The sequence below is a fragment of the Leptinotarsa decemlineata genome, unplaced genomic scaffold (assembly GCF_025532065.1).
Source record: "Leptinotarsa decemlineata unplaced genomic scaffold, Ldec_3_MD MMD2_tig00078422_RagTag_RagTag, whole genome shotgun sequence".
NCBI classification, from domain to species: domain Eukaryota; kingdom Metazoa; phylum Arthropoda; class Insecta; order Coleoptera; family Chrysomelidae; genus Leptinotarsa; species Leptinotarsa decemlineata.
Window position 1 is genome coordinate 18623135 of NW_027412747.1, and position 20779 is coordinate 18643913.

At 36.9% G+C, this 20779-nt stretch overlaps 1 protein-coding gene across 1 annotated transcript in view; it reads left to right on the forward strand.

The window, feature by feature from the left end:
* The first annotated feature begins 1298 nt into the window (after nucleotides 1–1298).
* Nucleotides 1299–20779, forward strand: part of LOC111513566 (cytochrome P450 4C1) — a 36766-nt gene continuing 17285 nt past the window's right edge. Inside the window, exons 1-7 of the mRNA XM_074186001.1 lie at nucleotides 1299–1407; nucleotides 1505–1549; nucleotides 2406–2560; nucleotides 6380–6495; nucleotides 10562–10652; nucleotides 14502–14687; nucleotides 18035–18104. Of these exons, the coding sequence (XP_074042102.1) occupies nucleotides 1548–1549; nucleotides 2406–2560; nucleotides 6380–6495; nucleotides 10562–10652; nucleotides 14502–14687; nucleotides 18035–18104 (620 nt within the window). The 5' untranslated portion in view covers nucleotides 1299–1407; nucleotides 1505–1547. The remainder of the gene's footprint in view (nucleotides 1408–1504; nucleotides 1550–2405; nucleotides 2561–6379; nucleotides 6496–10561; nucleotides 10653–14501; nucleotides 14688–18034; nucleotides 18105–20779) is intronic.

Sequence of the window (20779 nt, forward strand, 5' to 3'; positions counted from 1 at the left end):
CCCGACAAGGAAGCTGAACCACCGGATCACTGAGTTCGAACTAAGGAGAATTGTCTCCTAAATATCCAATCAAGGTACAAACAATTAAATAATGATTAAAAAAAAATTTTTGCCAAACTATTCAAAAGTGTAAATTATGATTTTTGAAAGCAAAATTATTTCTCAACTAATTATTTAAACAATTGAAACATACAAAAAAATCGATTTTGAACAATTAAAAATTAAAATCATGAAAAAAATTCCTTTTATAAATCATAATCGTCTCTAGTCAACAAAATAGCAAAAAAAATTATCAAAAATATTGAATTTCTCTATTTGTTTAAAACAATTTAATAAACAAATTACGTAAAAAATTCATATTCTATGTTAATAACTGCCATTGTCTAATGTGAAAACAGACATAGTTGAATATCAACTGAAAAAAAAAAAATATCAACAATTTTCAGATATTTCATTTTGCAATAGTTATAGAAAATCATAATTGACAAATTAATACATTTTTATGAACTTTCATCGCAGGATCGTATGAAGTATATATATATATATATATATCAAAAGGGCTCCACGGAGTTTAAAAGTTATAGGCCAATTATTTATATCTTTTATCCCATTACTTATGCCAACGGAGATTGGAAAAAAATTTGTTAGTTGACAATTGAATAACTTTTTGAAATATGGTGATAAATTTTTTTTTCTACGGGACTCGATTTATTCAAGTGTTAAGAAGATACTGGAATTTTTTGAAATTTTTAAAATGACATTTTATGTTATAAAAAAGTTATTTCTTTTGATAAACTCTCTTCGCGGCAGCGCGCGCAAGCCGTAACAGCCGCGCGAAACTCTATTTTCAACGTCAAATCAAAATTATAAATAATGAAGATAGAGTTTCAGGATTCGAGACTTCTTCATTGTAAATTTCCTCCTCTTCAACGGGCTTTTTTTAAAATCGCCTAAATATCAATATTTTTTTACCTGCACCAAAATCCTTCAAAAACATTTTTCCAGAGGTGCTTCCAAATTGAATGAGCTATCGCTCATATTTTTAGGACCTTCATCTCTATTTTTCATGTTTTTGAACTTGATTAGACTAACTATATTTATCATTCTAACAAACCGCCTGATTATTATACCAAACATGTTTATATTTCAGATAGCTAGTTTCCACAATTCGTCATCATATGTTATGGAAATGTTAGTTGTGCTATAGGCCTACAACAGGGTTGATATTAACTTTTGAAAGCGTTGATACTATATTTTTGATGGATTGAAATAGAGCTGTCTGGTGATGGATCACAAGTCCATCTTCATGTATGTTGTTTGAGAATTACAATCAAGCAAACATGAGTTTCTACCTTTCCTAGAAACCTATATTTTTATATTCTGCACTTTGAAACTAACTTCCGAAAGGTAATTTAAAATGAAATTGAATCAGCTTGTTACACGGCACAAAAACCGATAAGATAAATAAGTTGAACCATTTATATGAATAGTTGGAAATTTTCAGATTGTTGTGAGAGACGAAAGGAGCAAGTGGAGTTGAAACCATAATGTGAGTATATTTTCAACTTCTATTGAGAGATATTTTTTCTGATGTTACTTGATAATTGAAGATTCATGGATAAAAAACTAGTAAAGAAATTTCAAGACCTAGAGAAAATGTTATGTGTGTGCCATTTAGAAATTGTTAAGTTAGACGAGAGTGAACGCGATGAGAAAGAATGTTAATTGCCATTAAAACAAATTTATTTATTAAATTGACATCTTCAAATGAGAAACTCAAATACCTTGCAATTGGAAATGAATAATGAACCGAAGAAAATATCAGCATTGAAGAAAATCTTTCGAGTAACTTTTTTCATAAAGAATTACTCGGTTTCCTGAACAAGAGTTTGATAGTGGTAGTGGTTTGCCGGATACATCAAAATAATTTGTTCGTGGAGCTTTCAAAAAGCGAATTGCTAGTAACATGAGAAAAATATTAACAATTTTCAATGAAAGAAAAAAACAACATCAAGGGATTGAAGGAGGAATATACGTTTTTTTTAGAACAGGCAAATGCAATGTGTTTGTGATCCTGAATAAACCAAAAAGCTACAACACAACTGACTATTATATTGAAAGCGATGCTCATAATAAACTATCATATAGGTAACCTACACAACGTTAGTGAAATTTAGAGTCGAAAAGTATGAAAACTTAATTACACTACCATTCCGCAGAAGTTATCTAATTCTACAATTATCAAAAATATACGGGCTGCCAAAAATTCATAAGCTAGGCAAGTGCGACTAAGTGAATCAGCTCAAGGTTCATCTTCGTATAAGATCGCCAAATGACTGAGATAATATGTTTTGGTTAGTTTCCGCGAGCAAAAGTTAATTTCTGTCATTCTTCATTTGTTTCAGGAGCACTTTGGTTCTACTGACCTTGATACTTCTCACCCTCTTATGCATATATCTCTGGAATAGAAGGCATCTGTATGCAGCTGCTGCTCATTTCTGTGGACCCTTCGCCCTTCCCTTCATAGGAAATGGTTTTACGCTAATGTGCGACCTAGAAGGTATTTCAGATTCTCCGAATCATCAAACATAAATTTGCCTAGCTCTCAAAAATAGTCATCCTAAACCCAAATATGACTACAACTTATGTTTAGTCAAACAAAAAACATATTCAAATTAATGATGGTAGTTACTACGAAAATCCTTTTCTTTTCTCTTTCATACAACTCGTCAAAATGTCATCAAATTTGTTTGTCGATACATTGTATTTTACAGTTCAATAGCGACTCGACCAAACTACACATCGGTAGCATAACATAATATGTTATCGATGTGCTACCGAACATATATAAAGTATAATAAAATAAATGGAAATTGGTAGTAAGAGTGCTCTCTTCAGTAAAGCAGCCTGTGATATACATGTGACCTATCAGTTGCGTTGACGAAATATCATATTTTGAAACTAATTATCCAATTCCTGATGGAGACAAATCCAAAAACACAAAAATCATAGAAATCGGTCAGGCCGTTCTTGAGTTCCTCAATCATTATTATCAGTATTGTCAGTAACATCATTTGGCCCATCTGTTCTCGGGGCGTTCTGGGCACCCGTAGAAGCTAGCTGGATGCTCGCCCTTGCAATTGAAGCATCGCACGGGCAAGTTTTTCGGTCTCTTGCACTCGCTTGTTAGGTGTCGTCCGGCACTTCACACAGGCTGGGACAGCTTTGCAGTTCCGCTGTGTGGCCGAACTTGTGACACCTAAAGTATTGTCCTGTTCTGTTTCTGAGACGTTAAGTTTCGGCGCTTACGCGCACGTTTTGAATTTCCTTTACTTCGTTGATGTTGACTCGACGTCTGGGAACCAGGCCTAACACGAACATTATTGGTTTTTTATTAGTTTTGCTCATGCGAGCGATGGAAAGGAATTCAAAGTCTTTCCCAATTCTGTCTTGATGTTTTCTATTTCCAGGGATTCCGGGCCTCCCCGGAAAACTACTCTTAATGGCTTATCTACTTGTACCGTATAGGTGTGATACGGGATTTTTTGGCGATGCAGGATTTGCATTCATCTGAGGTTATGTTTTGTGTGGCGGCGATCGTATTGAACTGCTTCCACTTTTCTTCAGCACGAATAGTTATTGGTGGAGGTCTGTCAGCTTTTTTCTTCATTCCGCCTTGATGAGTTGCCGGAGCACCCTCGACCTTAGGGTCGTCGCCTCAATCCAGTTGTTCGGGTATAGGGTCTCCGGGTGTTATCCGTCTGGGCTACCTGAGCAGCCTTTTGTCTGGGGTCTTCCGGCAACTCACCCGGTTGCTGTGATGTACCGGGTTTGACATCAGGGGTCTTTTGTTTCAATAAATTGATGGATGTAGCCGTAACTACGTGGTATTTGTTTGCTTGCCGTATTTGTATGATATTGTCAGTTCTATACTGCCAATAACATACCAGTATAATGTCGCATCTATTATTGCAAGTATTGCATCTCTCGAATTGACTAAACTTCCCCCCATGCCCCCTTCCGGGTTGAGTGCCCTGAAGTAGAAGCTTCCCCCCCTAGCTAGTTAGCGAGAAGAACCTAATACCTCAATCCATCCACCCCCGCCTTCCGAGCGGTCCTCAACTTATCGATGGCCATTTCAGCAAGATTGATATCTGTCAGCCTTTAGGTGCTATTCTTTCTAATCGGTTAAATTATTTTGTCATGACTATTCCTAACTGAATTTTTGCATGGGGGCCCCAGAAGCTAACAGGCGGCTATTGTTTCAAGCGTCGAGCATTCCTCAGTGAATCTGAGAAAAAGTGAATCGCGGTCGAATTGTCCTGCAGTGAACCTACCTGGAAGAGAGTTTATCTAGTTAGTTTATGCTTACCTGAGCCGCCTGATGGCGACTCGCGGGGGTTGTCGTTGATTTTGTTTTGTCGGCCTTGGGTGTTTGTCCCTTTCTCGGAATCTGAGGTCATCCATATTTAACGCATCGTGTAGATCGCGTAGCGCTGGGTTGTTTTGCGATCTGATCCTATCGAACACGCTTTCTGTGTGTTCTCTCATATACACGTCCACATATTGCGTGTCCGGGTCTAGGTCTCTATATATAAATCTGTTGTGAATGTAGTACGGCGCGTTTACGGCGGCCCTTACGCTCGCGTTCATGAACGACTGTATCTTCTTCCTGTATGTCTATGCGCACTGGCCCCAGGCAGTGCAGGCATACAGTATTATGGGCATGAGAACGGTTTTGATCATCAGTAACTTTATTTTCAACCCCATGTTGCTTCGGCGTCCTTTGATAGGTGCCAGGCATTATCTGGCGTGTCTAGCCATTCCGATTCTCTGCCGTACATGAAACTGAAATGTTAATCTCCTGTATAAGATGACCTTCAAGTATGTCGCTTTGTTGGTCCACGGAATCTCTTGTCCGTTGAAGGTGACGTTGCTTTCCGGTTGTACAAACCTGCGAGTGAACAGTATCGCCTGACTCTTGTCAGGGTTTAAACTGATCTTCCACAGGTTGGCCCACTCCTCTAATCTGTCTGCCTGTTGCTACAAGTACCTCATGACATGCGCTTGGCTCGTGGATCTCGCCAGCAGGGCCGTGTCGTCCGCGTAGAGCGCCAACTTCTTGAAGTTGTTCTCTGGCCCTATGAGGCCTCCACTTCTTAAACTCTTGTCCAACAGCCCTCCCAGCCGTCCACTACAACCACGTTACCCGCAACAAAATGGGGACCTGACCGGCCCACTAGGGACTCCTGTTACCGACCGCGATTTCTCTTATTCACTGTTACAAAATACAATTGAATATATGAATATGTTTTTATCTTTGGTGCAATCTCTAATGCAACAATATTCAACTTTTAAATAATTGTATTTGCTTTATAAATAAAATTCAATAAAATATTTGTTAAAAAAAATCCACACCGCTAAGTTACTTGTGGACTGGATTACATTTATCTATTCGTTTCATGTGATTGTTGATAAAAATAAATATTTAACCTCGTTTAATCTACTTTCTTTGTCTATTCTAACAAATTAGGGTTCTGTCAAAGTCTTAGAGGCCCCATTATCCTATTATGCCCATCAGGGCCTCCAATAGGTTAAAGACGGCCCTGTCATAGATAACAACGTGTGATCGTTGAATGGGCTCTGGAGCAGTTGCCAACTGACCCTGATTTCCATCGAAAAATCATACAAAGCGATGAGGCCCATTTCTGGATCGATGCATGGGTGGGTGAACAAACAAAATTGAAGAATTTGCGAGGATACCAATTCACATGGGATCAAAGAGGAAAACGTCACTATTTGATATATATTTTGGGCTAGTGGCGTCATCGATTCATATTTCTTTGAGAACACTTTGGACAGGCCATCACTGTCAATAGCGAGCACTATAGGTCGATGATAACCAACTTCTTTCGCCCTGAATTTCATGATCTAGACACCAACTACATGTGGACTGCGCTACTTGCCACACAGCTCATTCCACATTGGATATTCTGCACAAGCGTCTTGAGGGCATGGTCATCCCACGTGAAGGTGATGTGAAATGGTGCCACCGAGATCGTGCGATTTGATCCCGTGTGACTTTTTCTTGTGAGTTTTCAATTCACAGGTAATTGCAAATAAGCCATAAACCGCAGCGGTCCTGAAAGCCAACATAACTCATGCCATAGATCAAATTCAGCCAGATTTATGCGTCAGAGTCATGGAAAATTAGACGTTTCGGATGCGCTTCACCCAGAGAAGCCATAGGTTAGAGAAATCAGTGTGTTAATAGGCATTTCATACGAATTCAAAAAGTTGATGATATCCCTCACACTCTTAGTTTCATTCAAATTTGAATATAGCAGTTATTAATGCATTACTTTTTATATTGTTCCAGATTTTTTTGACAAACTAAATGGTATTTTGAAGCAGTATGAAGGATGCAATGATCCTTTACGACTTTGGTTCGGGCCACATTTAGTGATAGCCCTGAGAGATCCAGTACACCTTGAGGTTAGTTGAAAACTGAAGCAAGCATAGTGAAATTAATTTGTATGAATAAACAATGTTTTACTGATGAAATGAACGAACAAATCGAAATCGAAGACAATGAGCCGCTGGACATTGAATTATGACCGACAGATATTTATGCAAGGTACCTTTCAGAGCATAGTCTCGCAAATGTTTCCCCCGCTTTCGAAGATGGAGCTGTGACAAGTTAGGAAACTTTTTTTCAGATGTAGGTGTGTGTCATACAAACAGTTGAGCGGCGTTGAAATCTGTACAGGTACAGTATCAGGCTCACTGCTGTTTGGGTCGGATTCCAGCATTGTCATGCTGCTGAATTGATGAGAACCATCTGCAAGATTACCTCTGTCGGGTTTCTTGTATATATACACAGGGTGGGGCACCCCATAAGACATATTCCTTGTAAACCAAACTATTAATTTTTCCAAAAATTTCTCCATTTCATTATATTTTGCGTTTTTCCCCGTGTGTTGATCAATAATTGACTACACAGAATAATCAAACTTACTAGATCACTTCGCGTATCGCACTGTAACGTCCACTTGATTGTGTACTTGACTGTTTCGACATGCCCGCCCGCTGCTCGAGTTGAAATATCGTAATCGAACATCGTAGAAATTTTGCCAACGTTCTATCGAAGTCGGAAGCACTTTTCTAGCTGCTTCTCGAATGGCGGGAAATCATCGCGCTCTTAGCTGCGTCACGTTTGGCCCATAACTACCAGTGGCGGCCGGCGCTACTTTCCCCCAGGGCATGATATTGAGAAAGGCGGCAAATAGAAATCATTTTGGGGTCTACTGGGTTGTGTTGTTTCAAATGGAACACTCTGTATTTCGTCACACTTTGGAATAGGTCAGGAAAAAATTATGAGATTTCATTGCAGGGACTACGTACCTAACTGTAACCATTTTCCAGTTTTTGATTTATTTCATGAAGATGCTAAGTACGATTGGAAACTAAATAACATCGAAATGTATGGAACTCATGTCTTTGGATTATGACCAAGCATAAAAGAGGTTTCGTGCTATCGATTTTGATGAAAAACGTTTCTCAGTATCGAACATAATGTTTGAAATTCATCGTCAATTTTTTATAATTTTGTACAAAGATAACTTTGACAAAATGGTTTAGATTTTCGCGGCTGAGGTTTTCAGTGTCACTGTTTTTCGAGTACGAAAGCCGTGAATTTTTGTTATTTCGAATAAAACACCCAGTATATTTTTGGTCTGAACGATATAAAACTCAATTATCATTCATTTTATTCCGGGATACCCTATACCTACACACACACTATCTTCCGACAGTCCAAGTCACTGCATATGATGATTCAAATGACAGTGACCTGTAAGAAGGCCTGTTAGCCGTCGTAGTTCATCCCTACTGTAGTCCAAAAACTGTTTGGAATCAAGCTTCGAAGGGTGAATAAACGCCTTGGAGTGAGCCAATCCTGGTAGATTCTGCCAGATGTCTATAAATCTCCTTGCCATCCAGGTGTTCAGTGTTTGTTTAGCAAATCCCAAAGCGATGCCAATGACAGGTTCTGGTCCAATGAAGCCGTTTGCAGCACCCTCCTTTACAAGAGAGTCTGCAGCTTCATTGCCTTTCAGGCCAGTATGGCCAGGAATCCAGATCAGAGACAATCTGTTCAGTCTTCCTATCGGGTAGAGTCGTTTTTGGCAGTTTGCTACCAATTTAGACGTTGTTCGGTAGGAGCCAAGAGCTTCCAACGCCGCTTTACTGTCCGAGAATATTTTTATTGACTTGTGAGTGGGGTTGGATTCATCCAATCTCTCCGCACACAATTCAATATCGTAAATTTCCGCTTGAAATACAGTTGCATAAGTTCCTAGGCAGGTAGATTACTCTGTCCTGGGTCTGCTACTGAAAACACCTGCACCAGAACCGGAAGGTGTTTTTGATCCATCTATGAACCAACAACTATCTGCCCTTAATATTTCCTTCTCCCGGAGGATCCACTCCTTTCTACTCGGGAATGGTACTTCATAAGGCAGTTCGTAGTTGATAGTTGGAGGCATGAAGTTAGAGGTCATTTCCAGAATGCTGTGACTTCCAATGTCAACCAACAGTCTGTTGCACTCTGCATTGAATTGATTTGTGCAATTGGCAATGTGCACAAGTCTGTATGCAGTCCATCTAGCCTCTCTTTCCAGAAAATTGTGGAGAGGAGGTAGATCTAGAAGGATCTCAATGACCGCTGACGGTGTCATACGATTGCACCACTGATAGCCAGAGAAACCTGTTTCTGTAAGCCGTAGAGCTTCGCTTGGGCCGTTTTCAGTAAAGCCTTCGACCACCAAGCAATTGCACCATGAGTGATCATTAGTCGGACAATCATCACATAAATCCAATTGATTTATTTGGGACCTAAACCCCAAGTTTTATCACAAATCCTTCGATATGTCTATAGAGACGGTCTGGCTTTGTGTAAAACTTTTTCCAAGTGAACGTTCCAGGTGAGTCTTTTATCAAGGGCAATGCCAAGATATTTCATCTACGTTCCAGATGGAATGACCACACCATCGAGGGAAAGTGGTGTTAGATCATCCAATTTTCTGGACTGTGCTAATCCCCTGATGAAGGGGATTAGCACAGTTTTGCTGGGGTTGACAGACATCTGTTTCCTCAGGCAACAACTGTGAACAACGTCTAACGCGCTTTGGAGGATATTACAAGCTACTTTTCCCGACTTGGACCTTGCCAGGATGCTGTGTTGTGCTTCATCCTCGATTCAAGAACAATGAAAACGTTTTTGAGAAAAAGAGAACTAAAAAACGTTTTGTAATATATGAAGATACAGAAATTGATGTCTTGGTCTACTCTGAGGTAAATCCAAATAATTCAGAGATTTATCTAAAGCTGTTTCACCGTCTGTTATTCAACGAATTCTGAAGAAACATAAGATTTCTCTTTTTGAGTTAGGACCAGTGCAAACACTAGAACCTGGTGACCCTGAGAGACTCTTGGGGTTTTAGCGGTGATTTATATTTGAATGCAGACAAGATCCAAATTTCTATAAAAATATTGAATGGAGCGATGAGGGTAATTTTCCAAATAAAATAAAAATAATTTTCATTATTGGAGTAGTCATAATCCATTTCTAGTCCATCCCCACCATCCGGAAAGACTATTCAGTAATAATGTTTGGTGTGGTATAAGTAGAGGCAAAATTATCGGTCCATTTTCCTACCAAGGTTATTTGAATGGACTCCGTTACATTGATTTATTAACAAGAGTGTTGGAAGGGTTTATCGATGATTTTGATCTGGAGACTCGTCAGATGATCTATTTTCAGCAGGATGAAGCATCAGCACATAATTTCAGTGGCGTAAAAATAATGTTACGAGGCAGAAGGATTGCTACGAAGGATTGCACCTCTAGATTTTCATTTTTGGGGATTTCTGGAAATGAAGTGTACAAAATGAAACATAATAATGTAGATGAAGTGAAAAATTATATTAAAACTTTAATTAATGGAATTGATGGCCGAATTGTGTTGAAAACAACACGTAGTGTCAGATAAGGGCCCAAACATGTAGGTATTCAAAAAGAAGGCGGTGTCTTTAAATATTTACTCGATATTTTGTAGCTCTTTTCTTGTACTAGTGAAAGAAATAAATGTTTCCGCTCATTTTCAACTTCAGGAAGAAATATGATATGAGCTTTGTTGTTGAGAATGTTATTACGAATCAAAATGCATGATAAAAAAAGGATGTTTTATTAAAAAAAAATATCGTTTTATGAAATATTTTGAAAATGTTAGGACTGTCAATATTTTTTGTTTTTGGCATCGTAAAGGCCATTGAAAATGTTACCAGTTTGCTCATTCAACCGAATTCGTAGCATCAATAATAACGGAATTACAATTATAACTCATAAACCTTATTTCAACCTCTCCTTATTTTCAAAATTCCAAATGTATCATTTCTTTTATAGAAATTGAAACTCTAACATACCTTGAAACTGCCCTACCGAAAAATATGTTTTTTTAAACTTTACCGTGTATGAAAAGTAACTAGATACTTCTTTTCAGAAAATAATGACCTCCCAAAAATTTGCCCACAAAAGTGATATGATGGATATTGTAAAATACTACTGGGGTGAAGGTTTGATAAGTGCATCGGGTGAGTAGGTTGAAAATATACAGTAATGATACCTCTATCTGGACAATTGGAAATAGAGGACTATTTCTTGAATCTGTTGGCTGTGATTTGCAGGTTTTATATATGACATTTCGTCTACCATTGCGACAAATACTATTGAACTCCCTTCATTATCACATCACCTTAGATAATGTCAAGCGCAATGATGAACTAAATGTCAGGCTCAAAACGTACACTATTTCCCGCGAGCCAGAAAATAGCTTCGATATATTTTATCTGTTCGTGAAAGGTCACAGGTTTCATTATTAGGAATATTCAGGTCAATAATTCCTACATTCAAAATTCCTCGTTTTGGAGTGGAGTGAACTCATTTTATATATTTCTCTCCCCGTATAGGTCCATTTCGGCTTTTTTGTATTTTCAAAAATATTGATTGAATATTTAGAGTCATTAAGTTATGTGTATTCAGCTTCATATGGCTTTGCAGATCGATTATTACTTAGTGTGCAGTAATAGACGTAATTTTCAATAATCAAAAATACCTGATGTTTGACTAATTTTCAATGGTAAAACAGGTTCATATATGAAATATTGTTCATGGAGAAGATCTACACCACTAACATTTATTATTTCAATAAGCTAGTGAGAATGATTGCCACACAAGGAAATCATCTACCTGTGAGAAGTCGCGGCGTTTCAGCTATAATCAATAATCTGAAAAACTACTGAACTGATTGAAAGTGTTCCCCCGAAATTGAAAAGCTACATCAAACAGAAATTCTGTAGGCTTCTTTTACTCGGGATATTCCCACGGGATCGGAATCAACGCGGATAGTTCACGCGGATGAAGTCACAAGCGAAAGCTATTGTTTACAAAAGAAATTTATAATAGTTCAGTCATTTGAGGTTTTATCTGCGGAAAAATTCCTGCTGAGCAGAATATCGGTGTACATCTTCATTATGGCGTTTTAATGAAGATGTGATGAAAATCGACATTGATATCGTGTCGGCTAAAAAAGTTATAAGGGTTAATAGGTCACGAAAATCAGATTTTTGGGAATATCTCGCGACCTATCGCTCGGAGGTCAATGAAGGTCATATTAAAAATTATTCCTCATACGATTTTATACAAAAAATGTCTCCAGTATTTTTCTGTAAAGTTGATCGTTTTCGGACTAGTACGCTGAGAAAGCGACTATATTATGATGGTGCACTCGTTTTCGCACCACCTTTGAGGTAGAATGCAAGGCGCGTTATTTTTTACATGGTTTCCCCCGTAGACATAATCCATATTATTGGAGTTATTTCCCAACACCAAATCGTTATTTTTTACGCCTCGACACGTGTTTCGATCACCAAGTGATCATCTTCTACATCTTCAACAAGATTGAAACTGTTTTGATCTTCCTCTTTGAAGATGATCACTTGGTGATCGAAACACGTGTCGAGGTGTTGAAAATAACGATCGGTGTTGGGAAAAAACTCCAGTAATATTCATTACTACACCAAAGGTTCCAAACATTACATCATAAGTATATAATCCATGAACTGTAATAAAAGGGTTTTTATTTTATGCTCAATAATTTTTTATTTGTCTATTGTAAAATAGGAAAAAACATTTTTGGATATAATTTTCTTATATATTCATGCGTCGTCGATATCCTCAATTTGAACCTCATCAAAGTTTCATGACAAAACATCGAGAGGACTTATTGATGTAATCAAATCAACATCTTCACAATTTCTTCACTAGTGGACTCTGCGATTAAGCATGACTGACCAGGACAATGTCCACAAGCTTTAGAACATCTCATTCCAATTTTCTTACATCCACATTAGCCGCTACAACCTTTTGTACAATTACAAAAGATTGTGTTTAGAAGATCATCGGATGCTGGTGGCAGTAAAGTTGTTATTGGTTGTAATATATTATTTTTTCAACTCCCAACCCCACTGTTCTGGATCAATTTCTTTTCCTAGCCAGGTTTTCATTTGATAATAGACTCGATAAATATGCTTTTGAGCTGCTGGAGAAGTTAGTGGTAATAATTGAAATTCCACAGCTGTGCTTTGTCTTGTTAGTTTAGCAAAGCTGCAGTATCTGTAATTGTAAATTGAATTTTTTAATTTTGGAGCACCGTACATTGCTAGTAGAAAATGTATTCCAGCATTAACAAGGGCATTTCGAGCGTAATTTTCTTGTTGAAATATTTCTGCAGAATTGTGTAAATCGAGTCTTTTTTCAAAAATCTTCATGACTTTAATTATTCCTTTCCCAAAAAGTGTTGGAGTTGTGTCACATCCGGTCATAGCACGTAGAAACAAAATATTTTTCTTGCAGTGTGAATACTTGTTGAGGCTCTCAATCGAGTATATTTTTATTTCAACATTGTTTTACCCTGGTTTCGTAAAAAAATGGATGCCGGTTGACCAAGTATTTGTGTGCGTGTCAACGATAATTGTATCATTGATTTTTCAATTGCTGTTTCAACTATCAAGACGTCAGCATTATCACGTGATTGTCTTGTAGAAATACCAAACTTTTTCGAAATTCTCAATGAGTATTTCAATTAATCTTCTTTTGTTAAATCGATAAGAAAAAATTTTTTTAACTGATAGGAACTTCCATCGATTCATTGAAGTGCACAAGATGTAGAAACGGCTGCGGTTCGTTTCAGTTGTTCGATCGCTTTGATATTTTTAGTGGTATCGGAGTAACCATAAAAAATTACAACAATATTTTGACCAAAATTGTTCGATAGTTGAATAATATATTCGTTGATGATAATATTGAATGTATAATTTTTTTGCCATACAACACGATGCATAAGAAATCCATCATCAATTATGTATGTTGCTCCATCACAAACTAATTGATAATTATTTGGCTCCAAGTATTGATATATTTTTGATTTCTGAGTTTTTCTCATGTCAACATTATTGAATAGTGCTGTTGGATATGGATTTAATTCATTTTGTACATATTCACAAAGACTTTCCTCGAATTTTTTATTTAAACTAATTCGTTAAAACAGCAATAACGGATCGATGGGTACCTGAGAGTTATGAACCATGATAGAAGTGTTCACTGATGATAATATGGAAGAACTCTGTCAGAGCGTTATAACGTAATTTTGTCGAATGTCACACCTATCATTTTTTCAATTGACTGCAGAACAATTTCTTTGGCATTATAACAGTTGATTTGATCATTGCCAACAATTTCTGTAGGTAAAGAAACTACTTTATTGCAAGTTGAAAAAGGATTGTGTGAAGTGAAGTTTTTCAATGTCATTATTATCTCTTTCGATTCGTAAATCTCTTGAGTCGACATGTTGATTCGTGGTATCAAATGAGAGGTCGCAAATGTTTCAATTTCTACACAAATTACATTTATTACTCTAGTCTAGCTCCGCTCTAGTCCGAAAACGGTTTACTTTACAGAAAAACGCAAAAGCCATTTTTTGTAGATAATCGTATGAGGAATGATTTTTATAATGACCTTTATTGACCTCAGAGCCATAGGTCGCGAGATATTCGCGAAAAACTGATTTTCGTGATCTTCTGACCATTATAACTTTTTTAGCCGGCACGATGTCAATGCCGATTTCTCACATCTCCATTTAAACGCCATAATGGAGGTGTATACTGAAATTCAGCTCAGTAGGAATTTTTCTGCAGATTGAGGTTGAAAAAACCTAAAATGACTGGATTATAATGTTTTTCATAATGACAAAGTTACATTTTTCATGATGGAATATCCACTCAAAATTGCCACCCTGCTAAGCCGGGACTATTTATAGGCAGCGAAAGTTAATAATTTAAAGAAAAACAAGCAAAAACATATATTTCACATATACTCTGTTTCAGGTGCAACATATAGGAAACAAAAGAAAGTGATTCAACCTATATTTGATTTGAGTTATACTGAATCAGCAATGGATTTATTTTATAAACACACAAATATCTGCATGGAAAAATTGAATGAATTCGTTGGTAGAGGAACTTTCAACATTTATGAATATATCTCCCTTTTTGCTGTGGATTTGACAGGAGGTGACTCTTTTTGTATTATTATAAAATGATATATACAACGAAAGATCAGATTTCATCCGTCAACTGTTTTGAAAGGAGGTACAGACGATTGCTACATAAATATAACATAGAAAGTTCTAAGGCTAACATAGAAAAAAAAGTTCAATATAGTTGCCCTCAAAGACAATTCAACGATTATAGCTGTCATTCAGTTCATCCCTACCACTTTTATAGTACTACTTGTGTTTATACTGAAAATAAGTCTCAGTTTCGACAATTACTTTTTCATAGGCGTTGCATTTCTTTCCAGCGAGCATTCTTCTGAGTCGAAATCACAAAAAATGTCGATGGGGGCCAGATCCGAAGAATGCCGTGGAGGCGGAAACAATTCGAAACCAAATTTATGCAATTTTACCATGCAGTTCACTCAGATGATGATCGTTTCGATTCTGGTATGAAATGATGGAGGCATGTGTTATCGTTTGTCACATATTGCACACTATAGTGTAAAAGCTCAGAATCATCTACTCGTTATGGTCTTGTCGATTGTGAGCTCGCTCAACACCCACTTTGAACAAAGCTTTCGTATACCCAAATATTCATGCACAATATATCCAACACGTTTCTTTGATATCCTTGGAGCCTCAGCTACCTTGATCAACTTCACTTTACTGCCATTCAAAATTAAATTACAAACTTTCTTCATGTTTTTGTTGGTAACAGCCTGTTAGGAACGTTCACTGCGCGCATCTTCTTTGGTGCTCATTTCACCTCGTTAATATTTAGCAAACCAATTCTCAACGGCTGATTTTCCTGATGTAGAGTTCGAATAATGTTCAAGCCAATATTTTTTATTTCTGAAAAGCAATGCTTTATTAACACACGAAATTCCCTTTTATTCATTTTCTTCAAACCAACAAAAGGTGCTTCACTCAAAATTTTCTATTCCAACAAACTAATAGAATGATTGTTGCAATGAATTTGGTACTAGTAGCCTCTGTGTTAGCCAACGAACTTCTCCGCCCATGTATTATTTCGTGTCGTTATGTCAAGAAATACGTAGAGATAATTTGATCAAAATTATCCCAAACAATTGACGAGATTCTAGAAAAAACCATTGTCGTTGAAAAAAAAAATAATCTACCCAAAAAATACTTCCTGATTATTTGAAGGCGATTGACAGTGATGAATTTCATTAGTTCAGACTCCCATTGTCTGCTATTATATAAAATGATTAGGAATCCCTGAAAGAACTGATAAAAAAAAGAATTGAAAAAAGAATAGTTACTTCATGATGTTTCGATTGTTATTACCCACAATTGTCTTCGGGAGATGACTGGACTAAATTCTCCGAGAGATGACTATTAATGGGTCATTCGAGTACTTTCACTTATTTCCGCTTTTCTCTTTTGCTTCAAAAGAGAAAAGTGGGAGATGACTGTTTGGCGGGAGTTGGCCAGTTTTCGATTGATTATGGGTTTTCTATATGTTGCGTATCTCTGAGCTAGCTTGACTAAATACATTGTTGGACAACATGTATGCAACTTCTTTGAATTCCCTCCTAAACCAATGTTCTCCTCTGTGTATGATTTCAGCTTGGGACCACTTGATGCTATGTTAATGGGTCCAAACCTACTCTGCTATTCCTGATTTGCTGGTTTCTTTCCGCTATGTGTATGTGTTTTTTGTGCTCGGCAATGCGAACATTCAATGGCCTGACAGTTTCACCGATTTAGGATTTTCCGCACTCACAGAATATCCGGTAAATGCAATCTTGGAATCGCAGTTCGCGTTTGGTGGCCTGGTTTTTATGAGACTGCTACGGATAGTGTTTACGGATCTGATGTTGTACTTGGACCAAATTTTTATTTTCTTTTCCGATAATCCTCTGATGTAGGAAAGTGCACGCACTGGTTGTGATGGCTTCTATTCCTTGCGAGGTTTCTGCTGTCTTTTAGCGAAAGTCTGTTCCACCATCGATTTAAAGTAGTAATTTTGTTGAAGATCATTTTTGATGATGTCTAGTTCCTTCTCGAGACCTTCCTTCGTATTACAAAGCCCAAAAGCATGGTCTAATAGAGTCTTGATGATTCCTGTATATCTAAAACCCAGTCACACGGGACAGTATCTGAATCACGAATCCAACCACCATCAATCCACTAAAAGAGAAATCATCAAAACTCTATTAGACCGTGCTTTCGGGCTCTGTGATACGAAGGAAGGTCTCGGGAAGGAACATGACATCATCAAAAACGACCTTCATCGAAATTGCTACACCAAAGCGATAGTGGAACACTTTGGCTAAAAGAGAGCAGAAGCTTCGCAAGGAAGAGGAGCAGTCACCACCAGTGTTTGCTCTTCACTACATTAGAGGATTATTGGAAAGGATAAGAAGAATTGTGTCCAAGTTCAACATCAAAACCTGCTTCAGATCCGGAAACACTATTAGTAGTAGCTCACGAAAACTAGGCCTGCAAACGCGGATTATGATTCCAAGAATTGCATTTACCGGATACCCTGTGAGTGCGAAAAATCCTAAATCGGTGAAACTAAGACGCCATTGAATGTTTGCATTGCAGACCACAAGAAACACACACAGCGAGGGAAAACCAGCAAATCAGAAATAGCAGAGCATGTTTGGACCCATCAACATTACATCGAGTGGTCTCAAGGTGAAATCATACACAGGAAGGAACATTGGTTTAGGAGGAAATTCGAAGAAGCCGCATACATGTTATCCAACAATGTATTCAGCCAAGCTAGCGTAGAGATACGCAACATATGGAAACTCATAATCAAGCGAAAAATGGCCAACTTCCGCCAAACGGTCATCTCCCACTAAACCGTTGAAGCGAAAAAAAAAGCGCAGAGATAAGTGGAACTACTCGAATGAACCATAAATATTCATTAATCGGAGAAATTTGTCCAGTCATCACCCGAAGACGACTGTAGATACTAACAATTGAAACGTCGTGAAGTAACTAGGCTTGGTATCTTTCAACTTTCTGTTTTTAATTTTTGTTCAATTGTTCTATTTTTACTTGTATTTTATTTCACTGTCATTTCATTTCAGGGTTTTTTTCCTAATATAATTGCTATTTTCAGCTATTCTCTTTTTAATTATTCTTTTATTTCGGTTCTTTCAGGGATTTCGAATCATTTTATATGATATCAGACAATGGAAGTTCGAACTAATGAAATTCACTTCCTGTTCAACTCAATAATTTTCTTGAGGTGCTTGATGTGAAAGCATTGTTTCAATCTGAAAAATTACGAGTTTCAATTATTCAGTCATTCGAAATCATCAAGTTTCCATCAGTTTCAACATCTTCATTCAATAGAACTAACATATGCTCTTTCAATACCAGAGGTCATCGCTGGACAAAATATCAGAAGTCAAGAATTCGGTAGGACCGATTTTTGTGACTCGCTAGTAGAGTAAGTATTTTATTTTTTCCAGTTCACACTGAAGTCTTTTGTTGGAACATAATCCAAAATGATGATATTATATTTGCATGATATTTGTACGAAAAGCGTTTTATTGTTAGATAGTCGATGAAAACTATGGGTGATTCAATTGAAAATAACTTTGGACCAGGAGCAGTAGTTCGTAACACAAATGTTATCAAATAGTCCTGATATGAAATGAAAACAAAAAACTTGGTGACTTGAAATGATGTATAATCAGTGATGTAAAATTAATAGTGAATCATTAACTTTTGTTGATGGTAGAATGGTAGAATTTTTCAGCTAAGGGATTGAGTCAGTGACCAGAAAAAAATCACATGCTATTGACATCGATCTGAGTTTGATAAAGGTTGTATAGAGGTTTGTTGATTGGTGATAGATTTTTTCAAACCACATAATATATACTTATGGCTCTGCCAGATTGAAAATATTTGAGGAAAGGTTTTGAAACATTTTTTCAGAGTTACGTTATACTATCATTGAACATTATAGTATATTTCTCTATGCAGACGTTTGAATGTAACTGGTATAACTTGCAGTTTGCTTATGGTTAGAAAAAAATTAAGCAAGAAAATGAAAACGATTGGAGTATTCAATCTTATTGTATTTATTGTGCAATTTCTTAAAGGCTGTGAAGTTTATAGATCTACCTGATATCATTTTGTCAGGAAAAAATCATACTGGATATTTTGTTGAGCATCTGTCGTTATGAGAATTCCATGATTCCACTAACAACTCATTTAACTAGCTGCAAATAAACTACAACTAAATAAGTTTTATGCCAAGGCACATGTACGTCCATATAAAACCATTTGTGCTCACCTCACTCCCAAAATTTATCTAAAAACTGCATCAAGGAGAGACACATTTCTGAAATGGAACATTTCAATATTCTATTAATTTTTTCAGGAGTGATCGGTTTCAGACGAGTAGATTGAATAGGTTTCATGATGCAACTTCTGTGCAACTTCTAGTGAAACTGAAAACGTGAATGTTGACATTGACTAGTAATCATAAGCATTTTCTAGAACCTTCTGGGGTTTGATAAAACTCAAATGGATCCTTGGAATAGTTGAGAGGTCATTTTGTGAAAAAAGGAATATATCCATTCAACTCAGTAACTTTCGTCTATCCAGGTTAAAGTTCATAAATGGTCTTGAAAACCTTTCAGTTCAAGGGATCTGCGTTATTTTTCAACATTCACCAGTTATTTATGAAAAACTATTATGATTTGTAGTGGGGCGATCCCAAAGAGTACTAAATAGTGATTTTATGTTGTTAACAATTGGTTTTCAAGACTAGATCTAGCAAGCTAGCAAATCCTCCATTTCGTTCATGAATCCTTATTTGGTTGTTTATAAAGTAAATAGGTAGCCGATTGATATTGGAAAATGTAGGCCCTTTGATATTACAGATATCAAAATCGGCTCTCGTTTGAAGAAGAGGTTCTCATTAATGGAGAGAGGAATCACAAAGTATATCGAAATCGGAAATTGAAGTCACAGATAGCTTAGATATAGAGAGCTGACCCTATTTTGCATTGATTTTGGTTTCGGTATTTGCCAGAATGAGGATACTCTTCATTTGCAAAGATTCTGCTATTGCGGAAATGGATTAGAGTTATTGGTTCTTCAGCCAGTGCAGTTAATATACTATTTTCTCATTCACCGTTGATGAAATGACCTTGATGATTGACAGAAATAGTTGTTTTCAAATAACATCTGCAAAAAGATGTTATCGAATCGTTATGTGGACAAAGTTGTTTGTCTGTTTCATTGTAAATCAATTCGATTCTTTTATTTCGAGTGGAATTCAGTTGCTGTGTTCTCCATTTGCCTAATTTCACCGTGTCCTTACATTTTGCAAAACTGATTACAATTTTGATCTTGGTTTGTTAGGCTTCAAGTTGATATTTATCGTTCTGTTTATGGCCACTCAAAGAAACATTTATCAACTGAACGAAACTACACCCTAACAAAGAATCGATATTACCAATACCATCTGTTATTTCATCACTAGAGTGATCTCTCAACTGTTGTTATGAAAACATGTCAAATGGTTTGGAATTCATCCAAGAGACAAAATATTTTTAAATTTTCTTAGCATTATTATGAGAATATAATATTTTCCTGATATGAATAATAACCAGTCCGTGCAGAGCTTATTGTTAAATCATCTGAAAATGGAACTTTTAACAGATGATAATCGACTGTATTGCCAAACATGTGCCAAACTAACTGACTGTTATAAGAAAACAAGTATAGCTGAGGCACAAACATGACTCAACCTCTGACGGGAGCACCAAACTGTTACGAAGGTTCGAAATAGATGAACACTTCAATCTAGCAGACCACTATTATAATATTTATGCAGTCATTGTTCACTGTGGTTCTGGCGTTAAATCTGGTCATTATTACGCCTTGGTCAAAGATGAAACGGGCTGGTTTACGTTTGACGATAGTCGTATCAATAAGTGTTCTGGCGATGTATTGAATTTATTGGAGCTTCTGGAGACACCCTATATTTTATTTTATGAAGGAGAGGACATTGGCAAATCAAGATCTTCAGTTGATGTGGTGCTGCAGATTTGCCCGGGTTTTCCTGCAGCTCAAAAAGCAAATGCGCCACTGGAATCAATGAAGTCT